This window comes from Podarcis gaigeae (assembly GCF_964106915.1).
Source record: "Podarcis gaigeae genome assembly, chromosome: 13".
NCBI classification, from domain to species: domain Eukaryota; kingdom Metazoa; phylum Chordata; class Lepidosauria; order Squamata; family Lacertidae; genus Podarcis; species Podarcis gaigeae.
The window spans coordinates 18,358,307-18,382,401 of record NC_139689.1 but is presented as its reverse complement, the minus strand read 5'-3'; the positions used below and the strand labels follow the sequence as shown (position 1 = coordinate 18,382,401).

General features: G+C 46.0%; 2 protein-coding genes across 3 annotated transcripts; both read left to right on the top strand.

Moving 5' to 3' along the window:
• Window positions 1-6,742: 6,742 nt before the first annotated feature.
• Window positions 6,743-14,469, top strand: LOC310830674 (mpv17-like protein). The gene is made up of 5 exons (XM_083710493.1): window positions 6,743-6,852; window positions 9,186-9,614; window positions 10,043-10,113; window positions 11,831-11,860; window positions 13,645-14,469. Exons 2-5 carry the CDS (start codon window positions 9,293-9,295, stop codon window positions 13,849-13,851), a joined length of 630 nt encoding a protein of 209 aa, XP_083566619.1. The 5' UTR covers window positions 6,743-6,852; window positions 9,186-9,292; the 3' UTR covers window positions 13,852-14,469.
• A 351-nt stretch (window positions 14,470-14,820) lies between these two features.
• IZUMO2 (IZUMO family member 2) lies at window positions 14,821-22,059 on the top strand. Of its 2 annotated transcripts, XM_083710453.1 has the most exons (7): window positions 14,824-15,087; window positions 16,788-16,862; window positions 17,024-17,110; window positions 17,455-17,475; window positions 19,012-19,092; window positions 21,503-21,626; window positions 21,796-22,059. In XM_083710453.1, the coding sequence occupies exons 1-7, from the start codon at window positions 14,850-14,852 to the stop codon at window positions 21,836-21,838; spliced, it is 669 nt and encodes a 222-aa protein (XP_083566579.1). In that variant the 5' UTR covers window positions 14,824-14,849; the 3' UTR covers window positions 21,839-22,059. The 2 variants fall into 2 exon arrangements, 1 of the variants encoding a protein (XP_083566579.1); XR_014557666.1 differs by lacking the exon at window positions 21,796-22,059 and having other exon boundaries at window positions 14,821-15,087; window positions 17,340-17,475.
• The last annotated feature ends 2,036 nt before the right edge of the window (window positions 22,060-24,095 follow it).

Here is a 24,095-nt window from a genome sequence, read left to right as displayed (position 1 = left end):
GAATAGTTTGCGTTTACAGAAACTTTCCCTGACATTGCTGAAACGTTTAAAGGATTAAAGTTAATTTCGCTGTCTGACAGTTAACAGTGAACTAACTTGTTTCTGCGCTTAGCACAATTATCTTAGCTGATGATGATTAAAGTAGGCTGTGTTGTTTTTCTTTTTGGTCCTGATAATTACTGTGCTAAATAATAAATATATAATAAACATATTTATAGCTTTTGCTGCCTCTTAGTTCTGAATAATGTTCTTTAATTGAATTTTATATGAATCCCCCTTTTTTAAGCTTTTCGTATACTGCCCTGGAATCCACTGGGCAAAGGGTGGTTTGGAAACTTTTTAAAAACCAAATTCCAGCAATAAGTAGAGTTTAAGATGCAAATTTAACACCCTTATCCTTGCTGTTGGGTGGATTTAGGATGTAACAGATACGCCCATGCTCTGGGTTGTATCAGCCTCTGTGGGCCAGGGTTAGAGACATAGCTGTCAACCTTCCCTTTTTTGGCAGGAAATTCCCTTATTCCAGCGCCATTTCCCACTGCTTCCTGCTGCTATCCTGGATTGTAAGATATCCCGTAGACTGTCCCCGGGACAGGTGAGGCTGCTGATCCCTTATTTTCAAATCTGAAAGTTGACAGCTATGGTCAGGGAGCCCCTCCACTGAGCGGCACCGGCAGCACTGCAGACTGAATACTACCAGCGCCGACATTCTCACTAGTGTTGGCCAGTGGAAGGCTGTGAAACTAGATGTTATGGGGTGGAGCATAGCCAGCCATGTATCTGCTGGATCCTAAGGTGCTTCATCCCTGGAGAGGGGCCCATCTCAGACCTCCCAGCTTCTTCTAGCTTGGAGCTGGCATAGCAGAAAATTAGAAAAACGCAACACCCTCTTTTTTGTCCTGGTCATCCTGTGCTAGCAAGACTTTTGATGGCAGTGGTTGTTGTGTTGCTTTGTGCCATTCCCAGTCAGGACTTGGGATTGCTTTGTTCCCCAGCAACAATACTATACACAGGTTGCTGGGAGTAATTCCCATTCAAGCCAGTGCACATTACTTCTGGGCACTGGTGCGGTGGTGCATTTTGAAGTGTAACGAAGTCTGGACAAAGCTGGACCCATTTCAATCCAGCACTGAAATATATCCTCAGCAACTCTGATCCATGAGATTTTGCTGCATTAAGCCCTTGCTCAGAGCTTAATTCAAATAACCAGGGGAGCGCATAGCCACATCTGCCAGCACATGTAGGATCCCACTTTCAGCACACTACAATGCGCATCCGTTTGAGAGAAATTTGCTGAGGACATCACGCACTGCAAAAATGGCAGTGTGAACAGGCCTCCTCACACCTAATCCAGTTTGCAGGGAAAGGCCGTTGTAGCAGACCCTCCAAGTATCCTTATTTTCCAGTCCTGGATTTACAGAAGCCTTCCCAGTTTCTGATTTGATCCTGGAATGTCCCACTTCTCCTTCGGATGTCCCTGTTTTTGTCAGAGAAATGTCAGAGGGTGTAGAGTTATGAGCCAAGGAGATAAGTAACTATACAACCTTTAGAAGACATCTGAAGGCAGCCCAGTATAGGGAAGTTCTTAAATGTATTATTACGTTTTTACATACTGGAAGCCACTCAGAGTGGCTGGGGCAACCCAGTCAGGTGGGCAGGGTATAGATATAATAACAATTTGTTATGTAATAGGTCACAGGTGTCAGCAAACCTTTTCAACGGGCCGGTACACTGTTCCTCAGACCTTGTGGGGGGCTGGACTATATTTGGGGGGGGGGAAATAATGAAGGAATTCCTATGCCCCACAAATAACCCAGAGATGCATTTTAAATAAAAGCACACATTCTACTCATGTAAAAACACCAGAAGAGCCCCACAAATAACCCAGAAATGCTCTTTAAATAAAAGGACACATTCTACTAATGTAAAAACACGTTGATTCCCGGACCATCCGTGGGCCAGATTTAGAAGGCAATTGGGCCAGATCTGGCCCCTGTGCCTTAGTCTGCATATCCATGAAATAGGATGTCCCTATTTTCATTGGGGACGCGGGTGGCGCTGTGGTCTAAACCACAGAGCCTAGGGCTTGCTGATCAGAAGGTCGGCAGTTCGAATCCCCGCGACAGGGTGAGCTCCTGCCAACCTAGCAGTTCGAAAGCACATCAAAGTGCAAGTAGATAAATAGGTACCACTCCGGCGGGAAGGTGAACGGCGTTTCCGTGCACTGCTCTGGTTCGCCAGAAGTGGCTTAGTCATTCTGGCCACAAGACCCGGAAGCTGTCTGTGAACAAACGCTGGCTCCTTCAGCCAGTAAAGCGAGATGAGCGCCTCAACCCCAGAGTCGTCCGCGACTGGACCTAATGGTCAGGGGTCCCTTTACCTTTACCTACTTTCACTGGAGAGATGTTGGAGGGTATGTTGTAGCTCAGGGGTAGAGCATCTAATTTGCATTCAGGAGGTCCCAAGATCAATACCACGCATCTCCAGGTAAGGTTATGATTGTCCCCTCTCTGAAACTTTGGAGAGCTGCTGTCCATCACTGTAGACAATACAGTGGTACCTCAGGTTACATACGCTTCAGGTTACATACGCTTCAGGTTACAGACTCCATTAACCCAGAAATAGTACCTCAGGTTAAGAACTGCTTCAGGATGAGAACAGAAATCCTGCAGTGGCGGCGGCACAGCAGCAGCAGCAGCAGTGGGAGGCCCCATTAGCTAAAGTGGTGCTTCAGGTTAAGAACAGTTTCAGGTTAAGTACGGACCTCCAGAACGAATTAAGTACTTAACCTGAGGTACCACACACTGTAATGAGCTAAATGGAGCCAATAAAGGAGTCCAACTTTCAGCTTTCTACACAGCGCTGTGATTATAGAAGCCCACAGATATTGCAGCGACCTATCTTGCCAAAGCTACTCTGCCCCCTTGTGGGGTAAAGATGCGTGGCTCCACTTCTGATTTCTAGGCCTGGGTCAGGTTGCCAGTGTGACACAGCAAAAACTCCACGGGAGGCAGCGAAGGGAATCACAGTAAATGAGGTTATCTGGGGCAGGGCCTAAAGGAAAGGTTCCCCGGACTACTTTTAGAGGTAGAAGTGACTCAACAAAGTCCTCCATCCAGAGCGATGATGCACTTAAATGTGTGTGACGCTATATTTATCTGTGTGACGCTCAAGGCAGATTCTTGCCACCTGCAAAGCTCATGAGCAAAAAATGGAAAGCGGAAACTTCATCAGAACCCAAATAGGTGCATGTGCTCAGCATGGCTTAAGAAAGATGGTGAGACGCAGCTTTTAAAAATGCCCAAGACCTGCTACTCTAGATAGAAGCATGCCACTTTTTTATGTCACACAGAATTATTGGTGGAGCTGGTGGAGTCTGGCTTTCTGTGTGTGGATAAATTATACGTTACACACAATATAAATGTGATAAAGGGTCTTCTTAGTTATCCTTTCGCTATCATTTTTTTCTCTTTTCTGTGCAGTTGTGGTTTGTCTTTTCTTATAAATGAGTTTGAATTTTACTGGTTAATGTAGTTTTAAAACTTATAATAAAATTCTTCTTAAAAAGAAAAATTGTTTGTGGAGCAGTTCGCTGTCAGCTGGAAGTTACAAAGAATTCTTCATCCAGAATGCGGCAGCTAGAATGGTGACTGGCAGCGGCCGCCAAGACCACATAACACCGATCTTGAAAGACCTACATTGGCTCCCAGTACATTTCCGAGCACAATTCAAAGTCTTGGTGCTGACCTTTAAAGCCCTAAATGGCCTCAGCCCAGTATACCTGAAGGAGCGTCTCCACCCCCATCGTTCAGCCTGGACACTGAGGTCCAGCTCCGAGGGCCTTGTGGCGGTTCCCTCCCTGTGAGAAGTGAGGTTACAGGGAACCAGGCAGAGGGCCTTCTTGGTAGTGGCACCTGCCCTGTGGAACGCCCTCCCATCAGATGCCAAAGAAATAAACAACTATCTGATGTTTAGAAGACATCTGAAGTCAGCCCTAGTTTTTAATGACTGATGTTTTCATGTATTTTTAATCTTTTGTCGGAAGCCACCCAGAATGGCTGGGGAAACCCAGTCAGAGGGGCGGGGTATAAATAAATAAATCATCATCATCATCATCATCTAGCAATTAAATCAGGTGGACAAACTGCAAAGGGCCTTTGTACAGTATTTGACCACGTAGTGTAATCACAGCCACCTGGGACTTGCAGTTCAATTACGAAGTGATATACGGCTTGTGCACATATGAACCATGGCCCCAAACGTCATGTGGATTAACTATGCATCAGCATACAGTGGTACCTCAGGTTAAGTACTTAATTCGTTCCGGAGGTCCGTTCTTAACCTGAAACTATTCTTAACCTGAAGCACCACTTTAGCTACTGAGGCCTCCTGCTGCTGGTGTGCCGCCGGAGCACGATTTCTGTTCTCATCCTGAAGCAAAGTTCTTAACCTGAAGCACTATTTCTGGGTTAGCGGAGTCTGTAACCTGAAGTGTATGTAACCTGAAGCGTATGTAACCCAAGGTACCACTGAACAGTCAAACCGGCTAAAATCTCTTCTGCAGCGCTGATAACATACTGTATTGGGAAGCTAGCACAGCAGCTTTGAATGTGTCTCTTTGAATCGCCTCTGGTTTTGGAAAGATTGCCAGCTAGATAAGAACCATTGTGTCTGTTGTGTGTGCTTGTTTTAGAAAGGCCGGATATAAACGTTTAAATAAAGAAATATATAAACAGCTATAAAAGTAGAAGACCCCACCCTCCCACCCAAACCATTCCAGAGAGTCAGTCCCTCTCACCAAGTACCCAAGAGGTGCCCAGCAGCAGGGATGAGGCTGAACAGATAGGAACGAGAAAGAATTAGCAGAGTCTACCACGGGGCCTATTTTTGCGCAAGCCGTTCTGAAAGGAACAGGAGATTGCATCGGCTCTGCATTCTGGAGCACCGGCTCATTCATTTCTATGGGGATTGCGCAAAGGAAAACCTGCTCCCTGCACATGTGATAAAACAGCGCCCCCTGGTGCCGGAACAAAGAGGCTCGTGGTTTTCTTTTCCCAGTACGTACACAGCACAGTACTGTAACTCCCAGAGGCTGAGATCCAGAGGAAAGAAAGGCACCAAAGACAGGTTGTGAGAGGTTAAGATATGTCGAACCTGTTTCAGACCGAGCCCCAGAAGATGGGCACCTTAAAATAACAACTACCAGTGCTTTTTTTCTAAAAAAAATGTTTAAGGGTACTCTCGTTTTCCTACTCATATTGAAATACTGTTTCAAAAAATGTTTAGGGGTATGCATACCCCTGCATGCCCCCAGAAAAAAGCAGTGACAACAACAGCAGCAAATATAGTAATAAATATTAATATTAACATGGGACGCAGGTGGCGCTGTGGGTAAAATCTCAGTGCCTAGGACTTGCCGATCGCATGGTCAGTGGTTCGAATCCCCGCGGCGGGGTGCGCTCTCGTCGTTCAGTCCCAGCTCCTGCCCACCTAGCAGTTCGAAAGCACCCCTAAGTGCAAGTAGATAAATAGGTACTGCTTTATAGCGGGAAGGTAAATGGCGTTTCTGTGTGATGCGCTGGTGCTGGCTCACCAGAGCAGCTTTGTCACGCTGGCCACGTGACCCGGAAGTGTCTTCGGATAGCGCCGGCTCACGGCCTCTAGAGCGAGATGAGCACGCAACCCCAGAGTCGGTCACGACTGGCCTGTACGGGCAGGGGTACCTTTCCCCTTATTAATATTAACAACAACAACACTCCATTCAGATGGGCAGATAATCTGCCCATCTGACTGTGGTGTTTTTATTGAAATTACTGGTATGGTTTTAATAGACTATATATATAAGTTATCAGCGTTTAATTGTTTTTAAATGGTTGTTTCTTCTATATTTTTAGCAGTTCCTATTTTTAGCTGTAAACTACATTGATTCCCGTGAGGGGAAAAAGTGGTGTATAACTAATTAACTTTAACTATAATCCTTTTAAAAATATAATAATGCAGTTGTTCACTACAAAGAATTAGGGGTGATATTCAATCTTAGTCTTGTTCAGAGAGTAGAGTACATTAATTTCAGTCCGCTGATTTCTGAGATGACTATAATTGAATATCACCCATAACTCCTTGTGGTGAACAACTACACTTTTATCTGATTTGTCTATTGGTTTCAGTGGGTGTACTATTCTGCATATACAGCCCATTTTTCCCCTCAAAGAATTCTGGGCTCTGTAGTTTGTTAAGGGCTGCTGGGAATTGTAACTCTGTGAGGGGTAAACTACAAGGCCCATAATTCTTTGAGGGAAAGAAAGTGATTTGAATACGCTTTTACAGGTATTTTTTTACAGAGCTGAGATATCACCCTACGTAAACAATTAGGAAATGGTATGACACAGAAACATACAAATAAATAAATCCCATGCATCTCAGAAAATCGTATGTATTAAGATTAAAGAGGAAAGGGGGAGAGCTTAGGTAAATAAGGTTTGTGTGGTTGTGTGATCTATTGATTCAGCCAGCCCTTTCTCAGGTCTCTCTCCCAATTAACTCTGTCTTTCCCAGATATGTCTGCTTGCAATTTGGGACTGGGTCTGGTATTCTATTTGGTTCTCAAATGAGCTGCCAACTTCCTCCCTCCACAGCTGCTTTGCCTTCTCCCCACAACTATACTTTCTTAGTATGCAGCAAGGATTGGCTATTCAATGGCTCTCTCCCTCCACCCCACCCCCTGCTGTCCTCCCTGTCTGCACCCTTACCATGTGTCCAGATATTTATAGTTCTGTGGAGCAGACAAGCGTGGCTGACCCGTCCCTTACTGCTTCTTCTAGCCCTAGAAGAAAAGAAGACAGAGCATTCGGGGTAATAATGGCTGCAACGCAATGGGGGAGGAAAGCGGGTGGGCTTGAGAGAGACAAAGAGAAGGGGTATGTGTGTGTGTGAGAGAGAGAGAGAGAGACAGAATATTAACTGAGATGAATTTCTTTACCCACCTGTGCTGTGGTTTGTGGCCCTGCACTGCTGTGCAAGAAGTGCACTTTGTACATGCTCCAAGGCACACTTTGCTTTCTGATTACAGTGGTATCTCGGTTTAAGAACAGTCCGGTTTAAGAACGATTTGGTTTACAAACTCTGCAAAACTGGAAATAGTGTCCCAGTTTGAGAACTTTACCTCGGTCTAAGAACGGAATCCGAACCGTAGGAGAGCACTGGCGGCGGGAGGCCTCATTAGGAAAAGCGCACCTCAGTTTAAGAACGGTTTTGGTTTAAGAACAGACTTCCGGATCGGATTAAGTTCGTAAACTGAGGTACCACTATATTTCATATGTCCCAGCGTTGGGTGTCTCTGCTAAAAACAAGTGCAGGCTGTGTCTTGATTAATATGTTATATATGTCAGATTTTCTGCAAGAGGACAGAACTTTGGTTAAAACTGAGTAATGGTTAGAGTGACCGATGAGGACAGGTTCAAATCTTCAGTCTGCCACCACAAAGCTCACAGTCTGGCCTTGGGCCCATCACCTTCTCTCAGCCTAAGCTACCTCACGGGATTGTTGTGAAGAGAAAAGGGTGGGAGAAGAGAAGACAGAATAGAAATGTAATAATTAAACAAATGCTCTAACATATGGCGCCGACAAACAAGCTCCTAAATTCCTATTTGATCCTGCTCACAGATGTCTCTCCCTAACTTTTCAACAAAAACAATGTGGATTCCTGTTTCATTCAGATCCAATCTATCCCACCTGTATTTATGATGGCAGGGGGGATTTTTAACATTATTCTTTTGTCCTGCATTAAAGGCTGTGGCAGAAGAGGCTCTGTGGGAGGTGCGCGCACACATCATGCCCATAAAGGATAGCGCTGCTTCGTCACAGGGACCCAGAGAGAGCAGAGGCGGTTGCAGTCTGCAGAACTGTGCATTGCCGTGCATGTGGAATATAGAAAATGATCTTACCATAGGAGAAGTGTGTTATTAGAGAGAGGCCTGAAGAGGATGTTGGCGTGTCGTAGTTGGGCAGCTCATAGAATTGGGGGCTGCAGTGCGTACAGAGCATGCACCACATTTAAAGTGCATGTTTTCCCCCCAAAAGCATCCTGGGAACTGTAGTTTATTAAGGGGGCTGGGGATTGTAGCTCTGTGGGGGGGGGCAAACTACAGTTCCCATGTGCTTTAAATGTGGTGTGTGCGCCTGCTGCCTGTGTTTGAGGCATGTGGTGAGTGTCGAGGCCTTCTCACTGCATGTGGGTGAAAGTGCATAATCCAGTGGTGCAGAGATGGTGCACAAAAGTGTCACAGGGGTGACACAGCCGGGTATTAAAATGTGGAGATGACATGATCCTGTTTGTGGCAGCATTAAGCAGGTGCAGAAGTACCCCTGTGCAGGTAAGTATTTATTCTGTGGTCCAACAGGAATCTGGGCAAGGATGTTGCATACACAGATTCATGTCTATATAAACAGCTTTACGACAGAGTTTATTCCTGTTTCTTTTGTAAACATAAACTAGTTTCAAACTGATTGAACTAGAAAGATCAGTTATTTAGTGAGGGCACTGAGCATTTCCTCCCTTCTCGTCCTTATAGATTTATAACTACCAGGGTTATTATTTAAAGGGGAAATTCAGGACACTTTAGAGCATCTCGTTTAGGCATGTCTTTAGAAAACACTTGTCACTTGCCACAGACTTTATGGGAGGGGGTGTTGTCTGTGAGAGAAGTTGTTAGTTGCCTTCCGAATGCACCCATCTCAAGGCAACGTACAGGAGACAACTGAAACAGCTAAAAACACTTAAAAACAACACAGAAAATAGTAGATGTGTTTTTAAAAACAATACAAAATAAACACCAGTGGCAGAGATCTTTTCACCCAGCTAGAAAAGCCTGTTGGAGCAAGAATGTCTTCAATTGTTTCCAGAAAGTTCAGAGAGTGGGCGCTTGTTGTATCTTGACAGGAATGCTATTCCGCAGAACAGGGGCAGCCCCACTGGAAGCCGTGCTCTGAGTAACTGTGGAGGAATAAATAAATGCAATAAAAAAAATTAAAAAGCATTTGGAAGAAGATGATCCTTAAGATCCCCAGATCCTAAGCTCTTCAAGGATTAAGCCACATCCCAAGTTTTTCACACAGTTGACCAACACAACCACAGCCTTCTGGCATTGGAAGATAATAGCCACATGCTTTTCTGTGTGCATTTGCAGATATATACCAGCAGGAGGCAACATTGCAACCCACCTGAGCAGAGGACGCCGCCACCTAGGGGCCATCTCAGGGAACTGCACTTCCGCCACACCAGCTCTGTATTCAAATGCACCCCTTGCTTGGTCTGGTGCATCGCCATCCTTGGCTGGCGAATGTTGTTGCCTATGGCACACTGTTTTCAGCCGCAGATGCAGCCCAGCAGAAGTTGGCTAAGCCGAGCCAGGATCCCTGTAGACACGACGGTTTGGATCTGAAGCAGACGGCCAAAGTGGCACTGGTCGGGTTCACATTCCACGCCAACTTCAATTACGCCTGGTTCCGGAGCCTGGAGCGCCTTCTTCCAGGAGCGAAGGTGACCACGGTGTTAGCAAAGGTCACTTGCGACCAGGTCATTGCTGCGCCAGTCACCATCGGGGCTTTTTACACCGGTGAGAGACAACAAGGGTGAAGAGGGGCTGGGGCTGCAGAGATCTTTGGAGGTGATGATTATGATGATGATAATAATAATAATAATAATAATAATAATAATAATAATAATAATAATTTATTATTTATACCCCGCCCATCTGGCTGGGCCTCCCCAGCCACTCTGGGCGGCTTCCATAGAAAGCAAAAATACAGTCAAATATCACACGTTAAAAACCTCCCTGAACAGGGCTGCCTTAAGTTGTCTTCTGAATGTCAGGTAGTTGTTTATCGCTTTGACATCTGCTGGAAGGGCGTTCCACAGGGCGGGCACCACTACCGAGAAGGCCCTCTGCCTGGTTCCCTGTAGCTTTGCTTCTCGCAATGAGGGAACCGCCAGAAGGCCCTCGGCGCTGGACCTCAGATGAGTTTCCTTCCCTCCCTTTCTCAGGTCTCTCTCTCCTGGATGGTGAAAGCAACATATTTGGGAAGCTGCAGGAGAAGTTTTGGCCAACGTACAAGGTAATAATAACAGCTCTGTAGATTCTGTGCTAGGCTGTTACAGCAAAGAAACACGCAAACAGAAAAAAAGAGGGCATTGTGGCACCATAAAGACTAGTTTTTCAGTATTCCTGTTTTTCAGCAGGGCTGGGACCTGGAGGGTCACTGTTGTTCAAGAAAAAGACCCAAAAACAGGGGCTGGGCTTCAAGTAAGTTGTTGTGTGCACAGAATGAGGTCCCAAGGGCCAGACAGAGATGCCTATAGGGCCAGATGAATGTCTTGAGACATTACAGGAGATTCAAACTCTTAACTAAGAAGAGTTTGAATCCCATGTTGCCCCTGATTTGCAGCAGGGCTTTTAGTGTCGCCGCCCCTGTTCCATGGAGCAGCATCCCTGCTGAAATGTCTTCTTCTTTGGCGATCACTCGTAGCCGAGTAAGACTGTCTTCCATAAACACGGTTTTAACAATGAGTCTGTAAGTGACTGCGGAGGCCAATTCTGGATCCACACGTCCTTCCACAGTGGGGACATTGGTTTCAGGGTGGGAGTTGATCACGGTGTGGATTTGCCAAGCGTGCCTTCCTCTTAGCACGTTTCTCCCTTGCGTCCTGAGTTCGAGTGTCTTCAAAGCCCATGCCACCTTTGGTAAAGGCTGTTCTCCAACTGGAGCGCTCGCAGGCCACTGTTTCCCAGTTGTCGGTGTTTATACTACATTTTTAAAGATTTGTCTAGAGACAGTCTTTAAACCTCTTTTGTTGACCACCAGCATTACGCTTTCCATTTTTAAGTTCGGAATAGGGTAGTTGCTTTGGAAGACGATCATCAGGCATCTGCACAACATGACCAGTCCAATAAAGTTGATGATGAAGAATAATTGCTTCAACACTGGTGATCTTTGCTTCTTCCAGTACACTGATATTAGTTCACCTGTCTTCCCAAGTGATGTGTAAAATTTTTCGGAAACACCATTGATGGAATCTTTTGAGGACTTGGAGATGGTGTTTATAGTGGCAGTGGCATAGCCTGGGGGGTGCAGGGGGGGCCGGCCGCACCGGGCGCAACATCTGGGGGTTAGGGTTAGGGGGCGCAAATCCACGGGTTAGGGGCGCAAATCCATGGGTTAGGGAGCGCAAATTACTTGCCTTGCCCCGGGTGCTGACAACCCACGCTATGCCACTGTATAGTGGTCCATGTTTCACAGGCATACAGTAAGGTTGGTAGTACAATAGCTTTGTAAACAAGCATTTTGGTTTCCCTGCAAATGTCCCGGTCCTCAAACACTCTGCACTTCAATCGGGAGAAAGCCACACTCGCAGAGCTCAGGCGATGCTGGATTTCGGCATCAATGTTGACCTCTGTGGAAAGATAACTGCCTAGGTAGGAGAAGTAATTGACATTTTCCAGTGTTACAATATTGAGTTGGATTTGTGGCGCTGCAGAGGGGTTATTTTAAACTAAAATAATATTTGGTTATTTTTGTGACTTTTCTGTTATAATTTGTACCTTGCCTTAGGACAGATGTGGAAGCTGATTAATAAATAACAAGAACAATACTTTGGTGCACAGTCTGTCAGCCATTTTGTTACGGTAGCTTCTGACCCTTGGTGCCTCAGGAATAGCTGCTGTAGACTCTGCAGCAAAGTCCTGCAATTCCTTAGTGTAAATCCAAGCACTGCTGAGGAACTTCATCTTTAACCCTTATGTTAAATTTATTTATTTATTTCCCCCCAATTTAGGCTGGTGTGCTGTGCTGGACCTTGTTCCAGGTACGTATTGTGGTCCATGCTTTCCTTCCCTTAATGAGCTGGAAGCCTTGCCAGCTTCCCCCCCCCCGCCCCAACAGAGCTCCTGTGCCAATAGACAACTGCAAGACAGACAAGCAGGTTTTTCCTGTCATAAAGGGATAAAGCATTAGGAAAAACATTCCCCTGCTTCATTTCTTCTAGTCAGGGAGCTGCTGAAAAGCAAACCTAAAATATTTGAAACGCATCACTCCTTTCCCAGTTGCCCTAGGAATACACTGGGTTTTCGGAAGCCTGCCGGGAATGTATTGAAATTGTTTATTTATTCCCACAATCTGTACACCGCTTAATCATAGCAGTCTCTCAGGAGACCCAAAACAATATGATTACCTATGAATTCAAGCTATAAAAACAGAATTCAGTTAGAAAGCCTGCTGGAGGGTGGTTTGGTTTGGGTTTGGGGGTTTGGGTTGTTTTGTTTTAGGCTTCAGAAAGTGCCAGAAGTTCAACAGAGTGGTTGATATTTTGGGACCTGCCCCAAATAGCCATCAGGAAAGCAGCCTTGTACCCAGTTATACCATTGGTCCCCCTAGCTCAGTATAGTCTATGCTGATTGGCAGGAGCTGTCCAGGGTTTCAGACAAGGATCTCTCCCAGCCCTGGGACCTTCTGAACGCAAAGCACTGAGCCCATGGACTTTGAGAAGGATTGCCCTAAAACAGACTGACTGGAGATCTGGGTGACCTCAAGGATGACCTTCACCCTATGACCTTCATATATGCTAATATCTGCTTTGAAGGTCCTGCTGACACGCCCGTTGGTAAGGCCAGTTAGGCTAGCATACACGAGACAGGGACTTTTCCGTGGTGGCCCCACAGTTATGGAACTTCCTTGTGATTGGCTTATGCTTGACTGCTTCAGCACAGGCTTTTAAGAGGGCCTTGAACATCTCTCTCTCTTCATTGCTGCCTTTTCTTTAGATTGTTAATGACTTGTGTGACTCAGAGCAGTTTCCCCGAAATAATCGTACGCCTACTTTGTGTGCCTAGCGCATACAGGAGCACTCCTTTTATGTACTTCTTTTTCTGAGGGTTTGGCTGTAAAGAGCAGTTTATAAGATATTTGAAAGAACAACAAATAAGTAAGAGGCACACACAGAGCTACCTTCCCCAAGACCAGGCATAGGCAAACTCCGACCCTCCAGATGTTTGAGACTACAATTCCCATCATCCCTAGCTAACAGGACCAGTGGTCAGGGATGATGGGAATTGTAGTCCCAAACATCTGGAGGGCCAGAGTTTGCCTATGCCTGCCCAAGACCGTGGGATGCTGATGACCCCTACCTCTCAGATGGTTCAGATGCATTCCTACAGTCATTAGGGATCATTCACTTCCTTGAAGAAGCTAGTTTCATAAGGAAGCAAAGAGCCCAGAAACCTGGGTGATAAAGCTGACCATCCCCTTTACAGAATCCACTGCAGTCTTGTGGTTGCCACGTCAGACGAAGGTCAGGGAGCTCCAAATCCCCACAAATCTCCCTGGGTGACCACTTTCTCGCATCCTGGCCTACCCTACAGGGTTGTTGTTGTTGTTGGGATGAAATGGAAGTTGGGGGCTGGGGGGAACAATCACCACCTTGTGCAGCACCCTGAGCTCCTTGGGCGGGGTATAAATAATAAATTATGATGATGATGATTATTATTATTAGTCAGTCAATAAAATAATACCAGGATAATCAGAGCATGTGCTGCTGTCCAAGAACCATTGGCGGTTTATGTTCCTCCCTCCTCATCTCTCTCCCTCCACCAGGCAGTGAATTTTGCTCTTGTGCCACCCCTGCTGCGCACAGCCTACGTGGGGGCCTGCTCCTTCCTGTGGACGGCTTTTCTCTGCTACCTGCGCCAAACTGATGCCCACGACACCACCTCCCAGCTCTTCCAGGCGGTGCCAGGCTTGGCCGGGCTGTTTCCACCCAGGGCAGGAGAGAATCAAGTAAAGCTGCCGTCTGAGAAATGACCAAAGGGCCGTGCTGTGGTTTTTTCGGCACCTCCTCTCCATTTCTAGTTCTTGGTCTCTGCAAACTTTGATGGGGGGCCATGGAGGAGATTTGTCTCCTCATATTAACCCCCTCGCACCCACCTTCTTCAAAACACTGCCTGCTCCTCATGCTGCACCAGTATAGGAACATACAACTGCAAATGTGAGAAGCAGGGCCTTTACAACGATGGCCCCAAGGCTAAGGGAATGCTTTTCCCCTTGAGGCCTTCATGCCTTCTGAAAGACATACCATGAGCCATCTTTTGGGGATGCTGTAAAGATTGCAGCAAGATTACCGGTAAGTGGAAGAGGAATGCTTTGAACACTCTAAAACGCTTTATAAATTCTGGCTGCACCCTGGACAAACACTGGGCAGTTGAACAAAAGATCATTATTCCCCTATCTCTTTTCCCCCAACCACATAATGTCTACGACGTCAACAGTGTCTCATACCAAATGAAAATAAACTGTGAAAAAGAATCTATGAATTGAAAGTGGAGACGCTGTATGTCTTTTCTTCCTTGTTTTGTTACACAAGGAAATCTTTAATAAGAACAAATTTTAAACAACTGAATAAATAAATGCTGGCTGCATGCACACCACATATTTAAAGAACATTTTCCCCTCCGAAAAAACCTGGGAACTGTAGTTTGTCAAGGGTGCTGGGAAATGTAGCTCTGTGAGGGTAAACTACAGCGGCCAGGATTCCAGATGTGGGGTTTGTGCTTTAAATGTATGATGGCCTCCAGGGTTGGAGTCAGTAGGCTTCTGAATATCATTTGATGGATACCACAGGATACGAGAGGGCTCTAACCTTGGGGAGGAAGAACCGCCGCCCCCCCCGGACTGAGGTGTCCCTATCTGTCCTCTCCCTGTGCAAACCTAACCCTTGTCAGATGCCCCTTCCATAACTCGCCCCCACTGTGATGTCACTTCCTGCGGAACCCTGAGGCGATCTCATTCCTCTTGGCTCCATCATGCCTCCCCTAGGACCGCTTTTGCGGCTTCTGCTTCTGGCCTGGTTTCCCATAAGCCTCCGGGGCTGCCTGCAGTGCGACCCAAAGTTCAAGGAGAATGTGGCCAAGCTCCGGACAGAGGTTGTCCCGAGCAAGATCCAGGACAGCCGCCTCAAGGAACGGGCCGAAGTGCTCCTCAGCGGTCTTGAGGGGAATTTCTTCCTGCACTATGCCACCAGCCAGTTTTCTGGCTTGGCAGGTATACAAGTTCCAGCTCTGCTTAGCTCAGGGTCCACACTAGACAATCAGGGGGCCTGAATTTCACGCTGATCATCTGACTGGGTGGTGACTGCATGGTTCTTACCCGGGCAGCATGAGTCATCCAAGGCTATGTTCGCTGCAGAGAAAATGTGATTTCTTTATCTAGTAAGGATGGAGGAGAGAGCAGCTGCCATTTGCATTGAATGCCAGCTGACCCAATTTCCACTTCCCAAAACAATCCGTGAACCAAAGTGCAGCTTTCCATCAAAATTCACTCTTCTCCAAATGTTGTGATGCAGTTAAAAAAACAACAACAACTGCACAAATGTGGGAAAACAGCATAAAAGTGCATATAATCCTAAAAGTAACCTTTTAAAAAATGCATTATGTTAGCAAGAATAATCTTAACGGGGACTTAAATAAAAATTACAAACTGAAACAGAAATGTTGTAAAAGTAAGAATCCAAAATGGGCACAGCAGTGCATCCCTACCAGCTATAGCCGTTGGTGGATTGCAGTTTGAAATGTAGCTGTGCAAAGGTGACAGACTGGCTACCACCCATATCATTCTGATAATGAGCAACATCTTCCCTCCCTCACTGTACCCACACCATTTAATGAACTTTTCAAAAAAGATGTTTTTTCGTGCATTTTTGTTCACCTGCATCCCCTGAGAACCCTTCCTCTCCTTGGTGCACAAGGAATGTGGAGCAATAGTGGGGTCCTCCTGCTGGCATTCGCCAGGACAAGATGGGTGAGGTGGTGGCAAGCTTTTTTTGGGGGGGGAAAGAGTTTTGGATTGGCAGCTGTTCCCCCAGGTCTGCTGGGTTGGTGGCAAGGTCAAAGGAGCTCCTGCAGGTCTGGTGCCAACCAAGAGTCCCCCCAGTGCTCTGGCTCCCAGCACCCATCTTTGCTGCCCCTTCACCACATCCCCTTGGGCAGCAAAGGACAAAGACACAGAAATTAGAGGGCGCAGGAGACCTGAGAGTGGCAGAGCTGGGTTTTGTGCTTGAGAACAGGACCTGCTTCTTCAACCTGCCGCGTAACACTCTGGCTGTGCACACACTCCTGTTTCCCTCTACACCCAAAGTGCTCTCAGCGATGGTCTGAGAAGCGGTGTACGCATAGCCACAACCCATATCTATCCTGTTGTTCACAGTGTTTTTCCACCAGCCAGCTTTAATCCAAATTTGAGAAAAAGAATGACTTGGCTGCGTCTTAATCCGGTAATGTGTACACAGCCTGTATGGGTATTTAAACCCAAGTTGTTATCTGTAAAGGTGCACAATGCAGCTCTGCCTGACCTTCCAGACTCTTAACAGCTGCCTGGTATTCTTGAAATCCCTCTGCCCCTTTCCCCTCCCAATTGTTGCTCTCTGCATATTCAGGCTCCAACAGTCTACACAGCATGGGTAGACAAACTAAGGCCCGGGGGCCGGATCCGGCCCAATCGCCTTCTCAATCCAGCCCTCAGGCAGTCCGGGAATCAGCGTGTTTTTACATGAGTAGAATGTGTGCTTCTGTTTAAAATGCATCTCTGGGTTATTTGTGGGGCGTAGGAATTTGTTCATTTTCTTTTTTCCTGCAAAATATAGTCTGGCCCCCCACAAGGTCTGAGGGACAGTGGACCGCCCCCCTGCTGACAAAGTTTGCTGACCCCTGGTCTACAGCCACCCTTTTACTCCCCTTTCCCCTCAGTTAAGAGCAAAGTTGATGCCCTGATCCACGAGGCAAGGTTCAGCACGGAAAGTCTGCTTCAAACCCACCTGACAGGTGAGGATCCCGACTCCTCTCTCCCTCAGGTGCCCTTTTGCTGGGATTGAAGCTCCCGGGGCCTCATTTGCCAGAAAAAGGCCTCTTGGTCATTTACAGAATGAATTTGTAGGGGGCTCCCAATGTTACACACATCCTATGTATCTCGATCTACCCCCAAGACCAGGCTCTGTTGGATGAATTGGTTGAATTCCGGAGGAAAACAACTATGAAGCTCAAGGAAGCTTTAAAGGAACACCAAATGAAAGGTAGCAGTCTCCCCCAATTCCATGTATTATTTTATGTATTTTGTGTTCTTATGTTGCGATGTTATCCTGTGGGATGCCCTGAGACCTGCGGGTATATGGCGGTATGCAAATAATAATAATAATAATAATAATAATAATAATAATAATAATAATAATAATAATAGATTTGAATGCTGTGCCAGGAAAAACTCCCTGCTTTATTGCAGGGTTCTGTTGATTGTATTGACAGGAATATTTCTGCCCTGCGGTAACGCTTTGGATGTGGAAAGAAAGAAATCTGGGGAGAATAGAATATTTGGGGCATGTACACTCATTCTCGAACTCTGCTTTTCTTCCCCTCACAGCTTGCGACAAATCTGCCTGCGGTGAGTTCATCTTGTTGCCTAGCTGGGTATTAAGAGGAGGGGAACCCGGCAATTGAAAGCAAATGAGAACTGTTGTGGTTCTGTGGCGGGGACACATAGCATGCGGCGTGGGAGCAGCTCAAGGAAGCCAGAGTCTCTCTCACGCACATGGGCCAGGGAGGCTGAGGAGGATTTCTCCAGTTCTGCTGTTAGCCGTGTTTGGGCCTCAGGAGAAGAGGAAAGGATGGAGAAAATAGAGGGAGGGTTGCTAGGAGGCCATCTATACAGCAGGAGTAGGGAAACTTTGTGATCCCAGGGACCGCATTCCAAAGTGGGCGACCTTCCGGGGGCCACACACAATGTGATTCTCAACTTTGCTCAGCCGCACACAAACCAGAGGTCTCCCCATATACCTCTCCACATCCAGGGAAGCAAGAAGCATTACTGCAGTTTAAGGACACATTCGAGCAAAGTAAAAAAAATATTCCTGGAAATGTTAGAGAAGGGTATGGAGCAGTCCAGTGAAGGGTTTGGCCTTGGGAGATTTCTAAGGGTTAGACAGAGGCATGGAGAGAGGGCTGCATTTGCCCCCTGGGACTGACGTTGCCAACCCCTGCTGTAAAGACATTTATAAAAGCAATGGATATATTGTCAGGGCTGGATTTAGGAGAAAGACAACCGAAAGGACTGTTTTACAGGAAAGGATTAGGGGGCATTTGACTCAGGGGGTGGGGGGCATCTATCAGAGGCAATTGATTCAACTACCCACCCAGCAACTAAAAGAAATTAGTGCCAGCAGTTCATCTTCATCTGTAAAACAGACCCAATTTTTGCATTAATTTTGGTGGGTGTTTTTAATTTGACGGAATAATAACCTAATCAGTGTCATGACTGAACAAAGAGATGCCCAATATTCTCTTCACATTCACACCCTACGTGGCTTCCCTCAAACAATTATGGGAGCTGCAGTTTGTTAAGAGCCCCCTTACAGAGCTTCAATTCTCAAAGTGGTTTTCAAAAAATCAGTCTCTCTTCCTAAGGAGCTCTAGGAACTGTGGCTCTGTGAGGGGAACAGGGGAACAAACTGCCGCTCCCAGAATTCCTTGGGGAGGGAGGCCATGACTGTTTAAAATGCTATCCTTGTGCTTTAAATGTATGGTTTCAAAGCAGCCTGGGCCTAGACTGGCTTGGCCCCATATATAGGGTTGCCCTATTTTGAAGAGCAAAAAAGAGGACAATATGACGACCATTCAAAGCAAATAAAGGCCATATGTCTCAATTTTCACCCCTGAAAAAGAGGAAGTGTCCTGGAAAATGAGGACACATGGCAACCCTATGCAACCATGCACTGCCCAAGACACACAGAAAGATCCTGCCCCCAGTCTTGGGAATTTTACAGATCCCTGGACTGCAGAGTGTTGGGAGTGGGCCTTGCTAGAAGATTAACATCCTGGGTTCTGTAGGATTATGTTGATACCATCCATATTCCTCTCTGGCTAGTGCTTCTTCACCCTTTCTCTTTCTCTTCCTCCGTTTCCCGGACTCCTGATACCTCAGGCTGGCTGAGCTATAAAGTGCTGAATTGCAAAGGATGCCAAGAGACCAGCGCCGTTTGCTTGTCGCTAAGCCAGTGCTTTGGTAGGTAGAAAGAGGAACGATTTGCTGGCCCGGGCAGTGTGTCCACAAAGGAGTTTGCGTGATATGTGGCAGAGAAAGTGGGGTCTGGGTTTGCGTGTGAGTCAGACCCACTGACGTGTTTCAGGCGTGGCCAGGATTAGGTCCCACCGACAGCAGGGTCCCAAGGCAGTCTGCACAAGCAGGTCGCGACAGCCCAGAGGAAATCCAAAGATAAGGTAGACACGGCCCAGCACTAAGATGAAGACATCATTCCAACAGCTCTCTCAGCCTGGATTTAAACAGGAGGGGCCAGAATCCCACCCACAACGTAGCTGTAGATTCGTAGAACCAGGCAGAGGGCCTTATTGGTAGTGGCGCCCGCCCTGTGGAATGCCTTCCCATCAGATGTCAAGGAAATAAACAACTATCTGACTTTTAGAAGACATCTGAAGGCAGCCCTGTTTAGGGAAGTTTTTAATGTTTGATGTTTTATTGTGCTTTTAATGCTGCCCAGAGTGACTGGGGAAACCCAGCCAAATGGGCGAGGTATAAATGACAAATTGTTGTTGTTGTTAAATTTCTGGAAGAAGTCCTCCTTGGGAGGAGAGTCTTGCTCACAAGGAGTCCATTTCTGAACGTGAGGATGCTGACCTGATTCTTCAGGTGGCCAGCGGTCCTGAGGGCTGGGGAGTCATTCTGCCTCTGAGGCAGAACTCCCCTCCTGTGGGGTGGGACCCCCTACAGGCTCCCCTAAGGGGTCCAGGCTTCTAGATGGCACTGGGGGGGGGAAGATCCTGACCTGAGGAGGAATCCTCTAGCAAGGCATGACACCCGCTTCTGGCCATTATCTCCATTCTGCAAGGAGGAGAAGGTGAGACATAAGATGAATTTGCCCCGTCATGTAGGAACAGCAGCAACGAACTCTTCCTGTTCAGCCCAATTCGGTTCAGATGGCCTGACACGGAAGTTGTAAGAAGCTGCCTTGATGGTCCAGTTGGTTTTGCTCTGCTTCCCTTCCTTGGCCAAAGTGAAGTGGTGGAAACACCAATCCCGACTCTAGGCCCAAATGCTGGCAGGAGCCCAGATTAGGATACAGGTTTCGCTTCTGGGAGAATTCATCGGAAAGGTGTTACTCTGGGTGGTGCCATGTGATACCATCTCCAGAAGAGGGCAGCACTTACTGGGTGGCCCCTGGGCATTCCTGCACAAATATGAAGCAGGGAGTTTTTGCAGGCCTGACTGAAGAAAAGTCAGAACTGAAGGACAAAGGGCCTAATCTGAATTTGACATGGAAGGATGATGAAATCAGTATTTAAATGGGACACCTCTGGCCTTCTGGATGCTCCCCCCATAACTGCTGACCACGGCTGATGGGAGTTGGAGTCCAATGACACCAGGAGGGCCAAAATTTTCCCATTCCTGACTTATAAACGCTCCACAATATATTGTCTCAGAAAGCTTTACCACAGTCTTATAAGGTAGGCCGCTGTTCTTAGCCCATGTTGCAAGCGGTGGCCTGAGAGGCCTATAAACAATGAATTACGAATTCCCAGGTATTGAAAAAGGTTATTTATGTATGCCACTACTGCAGCTCGTGTTTTGTTAGCCCCCAAAGTGAAAAACAAGCGAAGTCCCAGCTAAAGAAGATTGGCAACTTAAACTGATGGAATATGCACAGCTTGTTGTGGACCTAACATATAGACTAGGAGAACAAGAAGAACATACGTTTAAAGAAGACTGGAAAATGTTTATTGAATACATGGAGGAAAATTGTGTCCATTTGAAAATGTTGGTAGCACTGTTGATAAATTCAACAGTGTAAATCAGTTTTGAGGGATGTAATAGTGGAATACTGACTGGTTTAGTTTATATGAAACATGCAGGTATTTATGTTGTGCAAAATGAACCATGGAAAGAGGGGAAGGGAAGTCATTGATATTTTAAGGTTGTCTAAGTGAATATTCTAAAATGTAAAACAGAAATTTAATAAAAATTATTTAAACACCCCCCAAACCACACAATGGATTACATTAAGGCTGCCTAACAAAGGCATGGCAGATTTTATTTTATTTTTAATTATAGGCCTCCTTATCTACAACCCAGTCTCTTATATATCATTATATATATTTTTCTGTGTTGGGACTAAGCACAAACTGCATTCTTTTATGGAGGTTTCCCTTCTGTTTCGAGACTCATGACTGTGTATGGGAAGAAAGAGATACATTTAAAGCATATCAAAAGCACACACAGACCCCAAATCCTGGGAACTGCAGTTCCCCCCCACCCCCACCCCCACCATTCCTGCCTCCTAAACCATCTACAGTTCCCAGGTTTCTTGGTGTATGTGTGTGTGATGTACTTTTTTCAGTGTGCTTCGAATGTATGACGTGTGCTCAGCCTAAAACACTGAATCTGGGGTCTCTGCATGCAGTGGATGCCCAGGAACGCCTCTCCCTTCGCTTTGGAAAGCCCATAAAGGACCCCGATATCGCCAAAACTGGAGTTGCCATTGTCCTGTGTATGGGTGGACTGCTCTTTGTGGTGATGATAGGCGTGTGAGTATAAGCAGTAGACCTTCGTGTAGCTCAGAGTCAGCTGCACTGCTCTCCCTCTCCCAGAAAGGGACCTTGAGGCGGGTTGGGGGAGCCCCAGAGGCAACTCACTCAGCACTCCTCAAAGGGTTAGGGAGGGTTTTGGGGGCCTCTAACTCTCTCTTTTCCCCAGGATTATCAGGTACTGGAAAAACCGACTCTTCTTGTACATTTAGCAGAGATCTGCCCCTTTTCTCACCCGTAAGGAAAAGGTCCTATCGAGCTTCCCAGTTGTGAAGTCTGAAATGTGGTCTGCATATCTTCATTGTAACAACCTCCAGAAACCCTTTTTTTGCCTCCAAAATTAGTGTTTCTTCTTCCGGCATACACCTCTTGCCCTCCTATCCTCTTCTTATCCCTCATATTCACAAAATAAATACGCACAGACACACCCTGATAGTTGTCTGTTTCTGTCCTCCTCTCTTTTTGGACTGCAAATATCTGGCTTTAATAAAGTCTTCCTCATTCCCTCCAGCCCACAGACCAAGGTGTTTAGTAGGCATGAAGGTGGAATTCAATTTTGTTTGCATTTTAATGAGAAGCTACCCAGTTAACACTTCCTGAACCTATACGTGAACTGGAACAGACACCTGCCCTTTGAAATTTGAACTTCACCGAATTTGCAGCCAAACAATATGTACAAAGATACATTATATTAGGGGAAAATGTTAGTGGAAACAAACAAACACAAACGCATCATATGCTTTTGATGCTTGCAAAAATATGTGCATTAGTCAAAACTGCATACAATAAAGTTTTTACCAGGGGAAATTTAAAATAAGATGCTGATGAGTTTTCAAGAGTTTTTTTTGTTGTTAACTTGCAAATTGCAGTGGAAATATGGAGAACTGAACTGAAGAATGGAGAAGTGAGAAGCTTGATTGCTTGATCCATCCTTACTGTCTAGACCAGAGCTTTCCAAACTGTGTTGTGACACACTGGTATGTCAGCTGCAATGTGTAGGTGTGCTGTGTGAATGCTACCCGTGCTCCTCATGGGGCTGGAAGTTTAACCTCCACTTTCCTAGTAAAACCTAATTACCGTATTTTTTTCATGTATAAGATGGTGCTTTTTGCTTTTAAAAAAAGGCAAAAATTGGGTGTCATCTTATTGAATGCAGAGGAGGGACGTGCAATTAATGGTGGCAGCAAGCAAGATATTGGCAGCGGCGATTGGGCAGGCGATTGGTGGCTGTGGCGAGGTGGGCAGACAATTGGCAGCTGCAGTGAGGTGTGTGATCGGCAGTGGTGGGCAGGTGGGTGAGGGACTGGTGGAGGTGACCTCTCCCACCCCCCCAAAAGCTAAACAACTTAATTTCTTACTCTGGGGTTAAAAAAAATAGGGGTCATCTTATACATGAGGGCATCTTATACACTGAAAAATACGGTATTGTGTTGCAAAATGATGCATGTCTAGGCAAATCTCCAGGGCCAGACGGCTTGACCTCCAAGTATTATAAGACACTAAAAGATTATTTGATACAACCATTGATGGAGGTCAGCAACGAAATTATGGAGGGAAAGAAGGCGCCGGAATCGTGGAAGGAAGCTTTCATCACATTGATACCAAAATCGGAAACTGAGAAGACACAACTTAAGAACTACCGTCCCATCTCCCTTTTAAATGTGGATTATAAAATATTTGCAGATATTTTGGCAAGCAGACTTAAAAGAGTCTTAAATGAAGTAATTCATAAAGATCAGGCAGGCTTTCTCCCAGGTAGACATATGTTTGCTAACACAAGGAACATCATTGACATTTTGGAACTTTTGCAAACAAACATAAACACAAAAGCAGTGTTAATCTTTATAGATGCGGAGAAGGCCTTTGATAATATTTATTGGAAATTTATGAAGGGAAATTTAAAAGAAATGGGAGTGGGACGGGGTTTTGAGAATGGGATTGATGCAATATACTCAGAGCAGAAGGCAAAATTGATAGTTAACAATGTGGTTACAGAAGAGTTTAAAATTGAAAAAGGTACACGACAAGGCTGCCCGATCTCCCCTCTGCTATTCATTTCGGTCCTGGAGGTGCTCTTGAATAGGATTAGAGGGGACCGGTTGGTGCAAGGGATTCAGGTCGGAGCGAAACAATATAAACTTAAAGCTTTTGCAGATGACCTAATCTTGACCTTGCAGGAGCCAGAATCTAGTACAAAAAGAGTATTACAACTGATTCAAGACTTTGGTCGGGTGGCGGGATTTAAACTAAATAAACAGAAAACCAAGGTGTTGGGAAAAAACTTGACAGATACAGAGTCAGAACGGTTTCAGAGAGAAACAGAACTAACCGTGGTTAAAAAAGTAAAGTACCTAGGGGTAAACATAGCAGCAAAAAATCTGAGTCTATTTAAGGATAATTATGAAAAATGTTGGTCTGAAATTAAGAGAGACTTGGACAGTTGGTCAAAATTGAAGCTTTCTTTGCTAG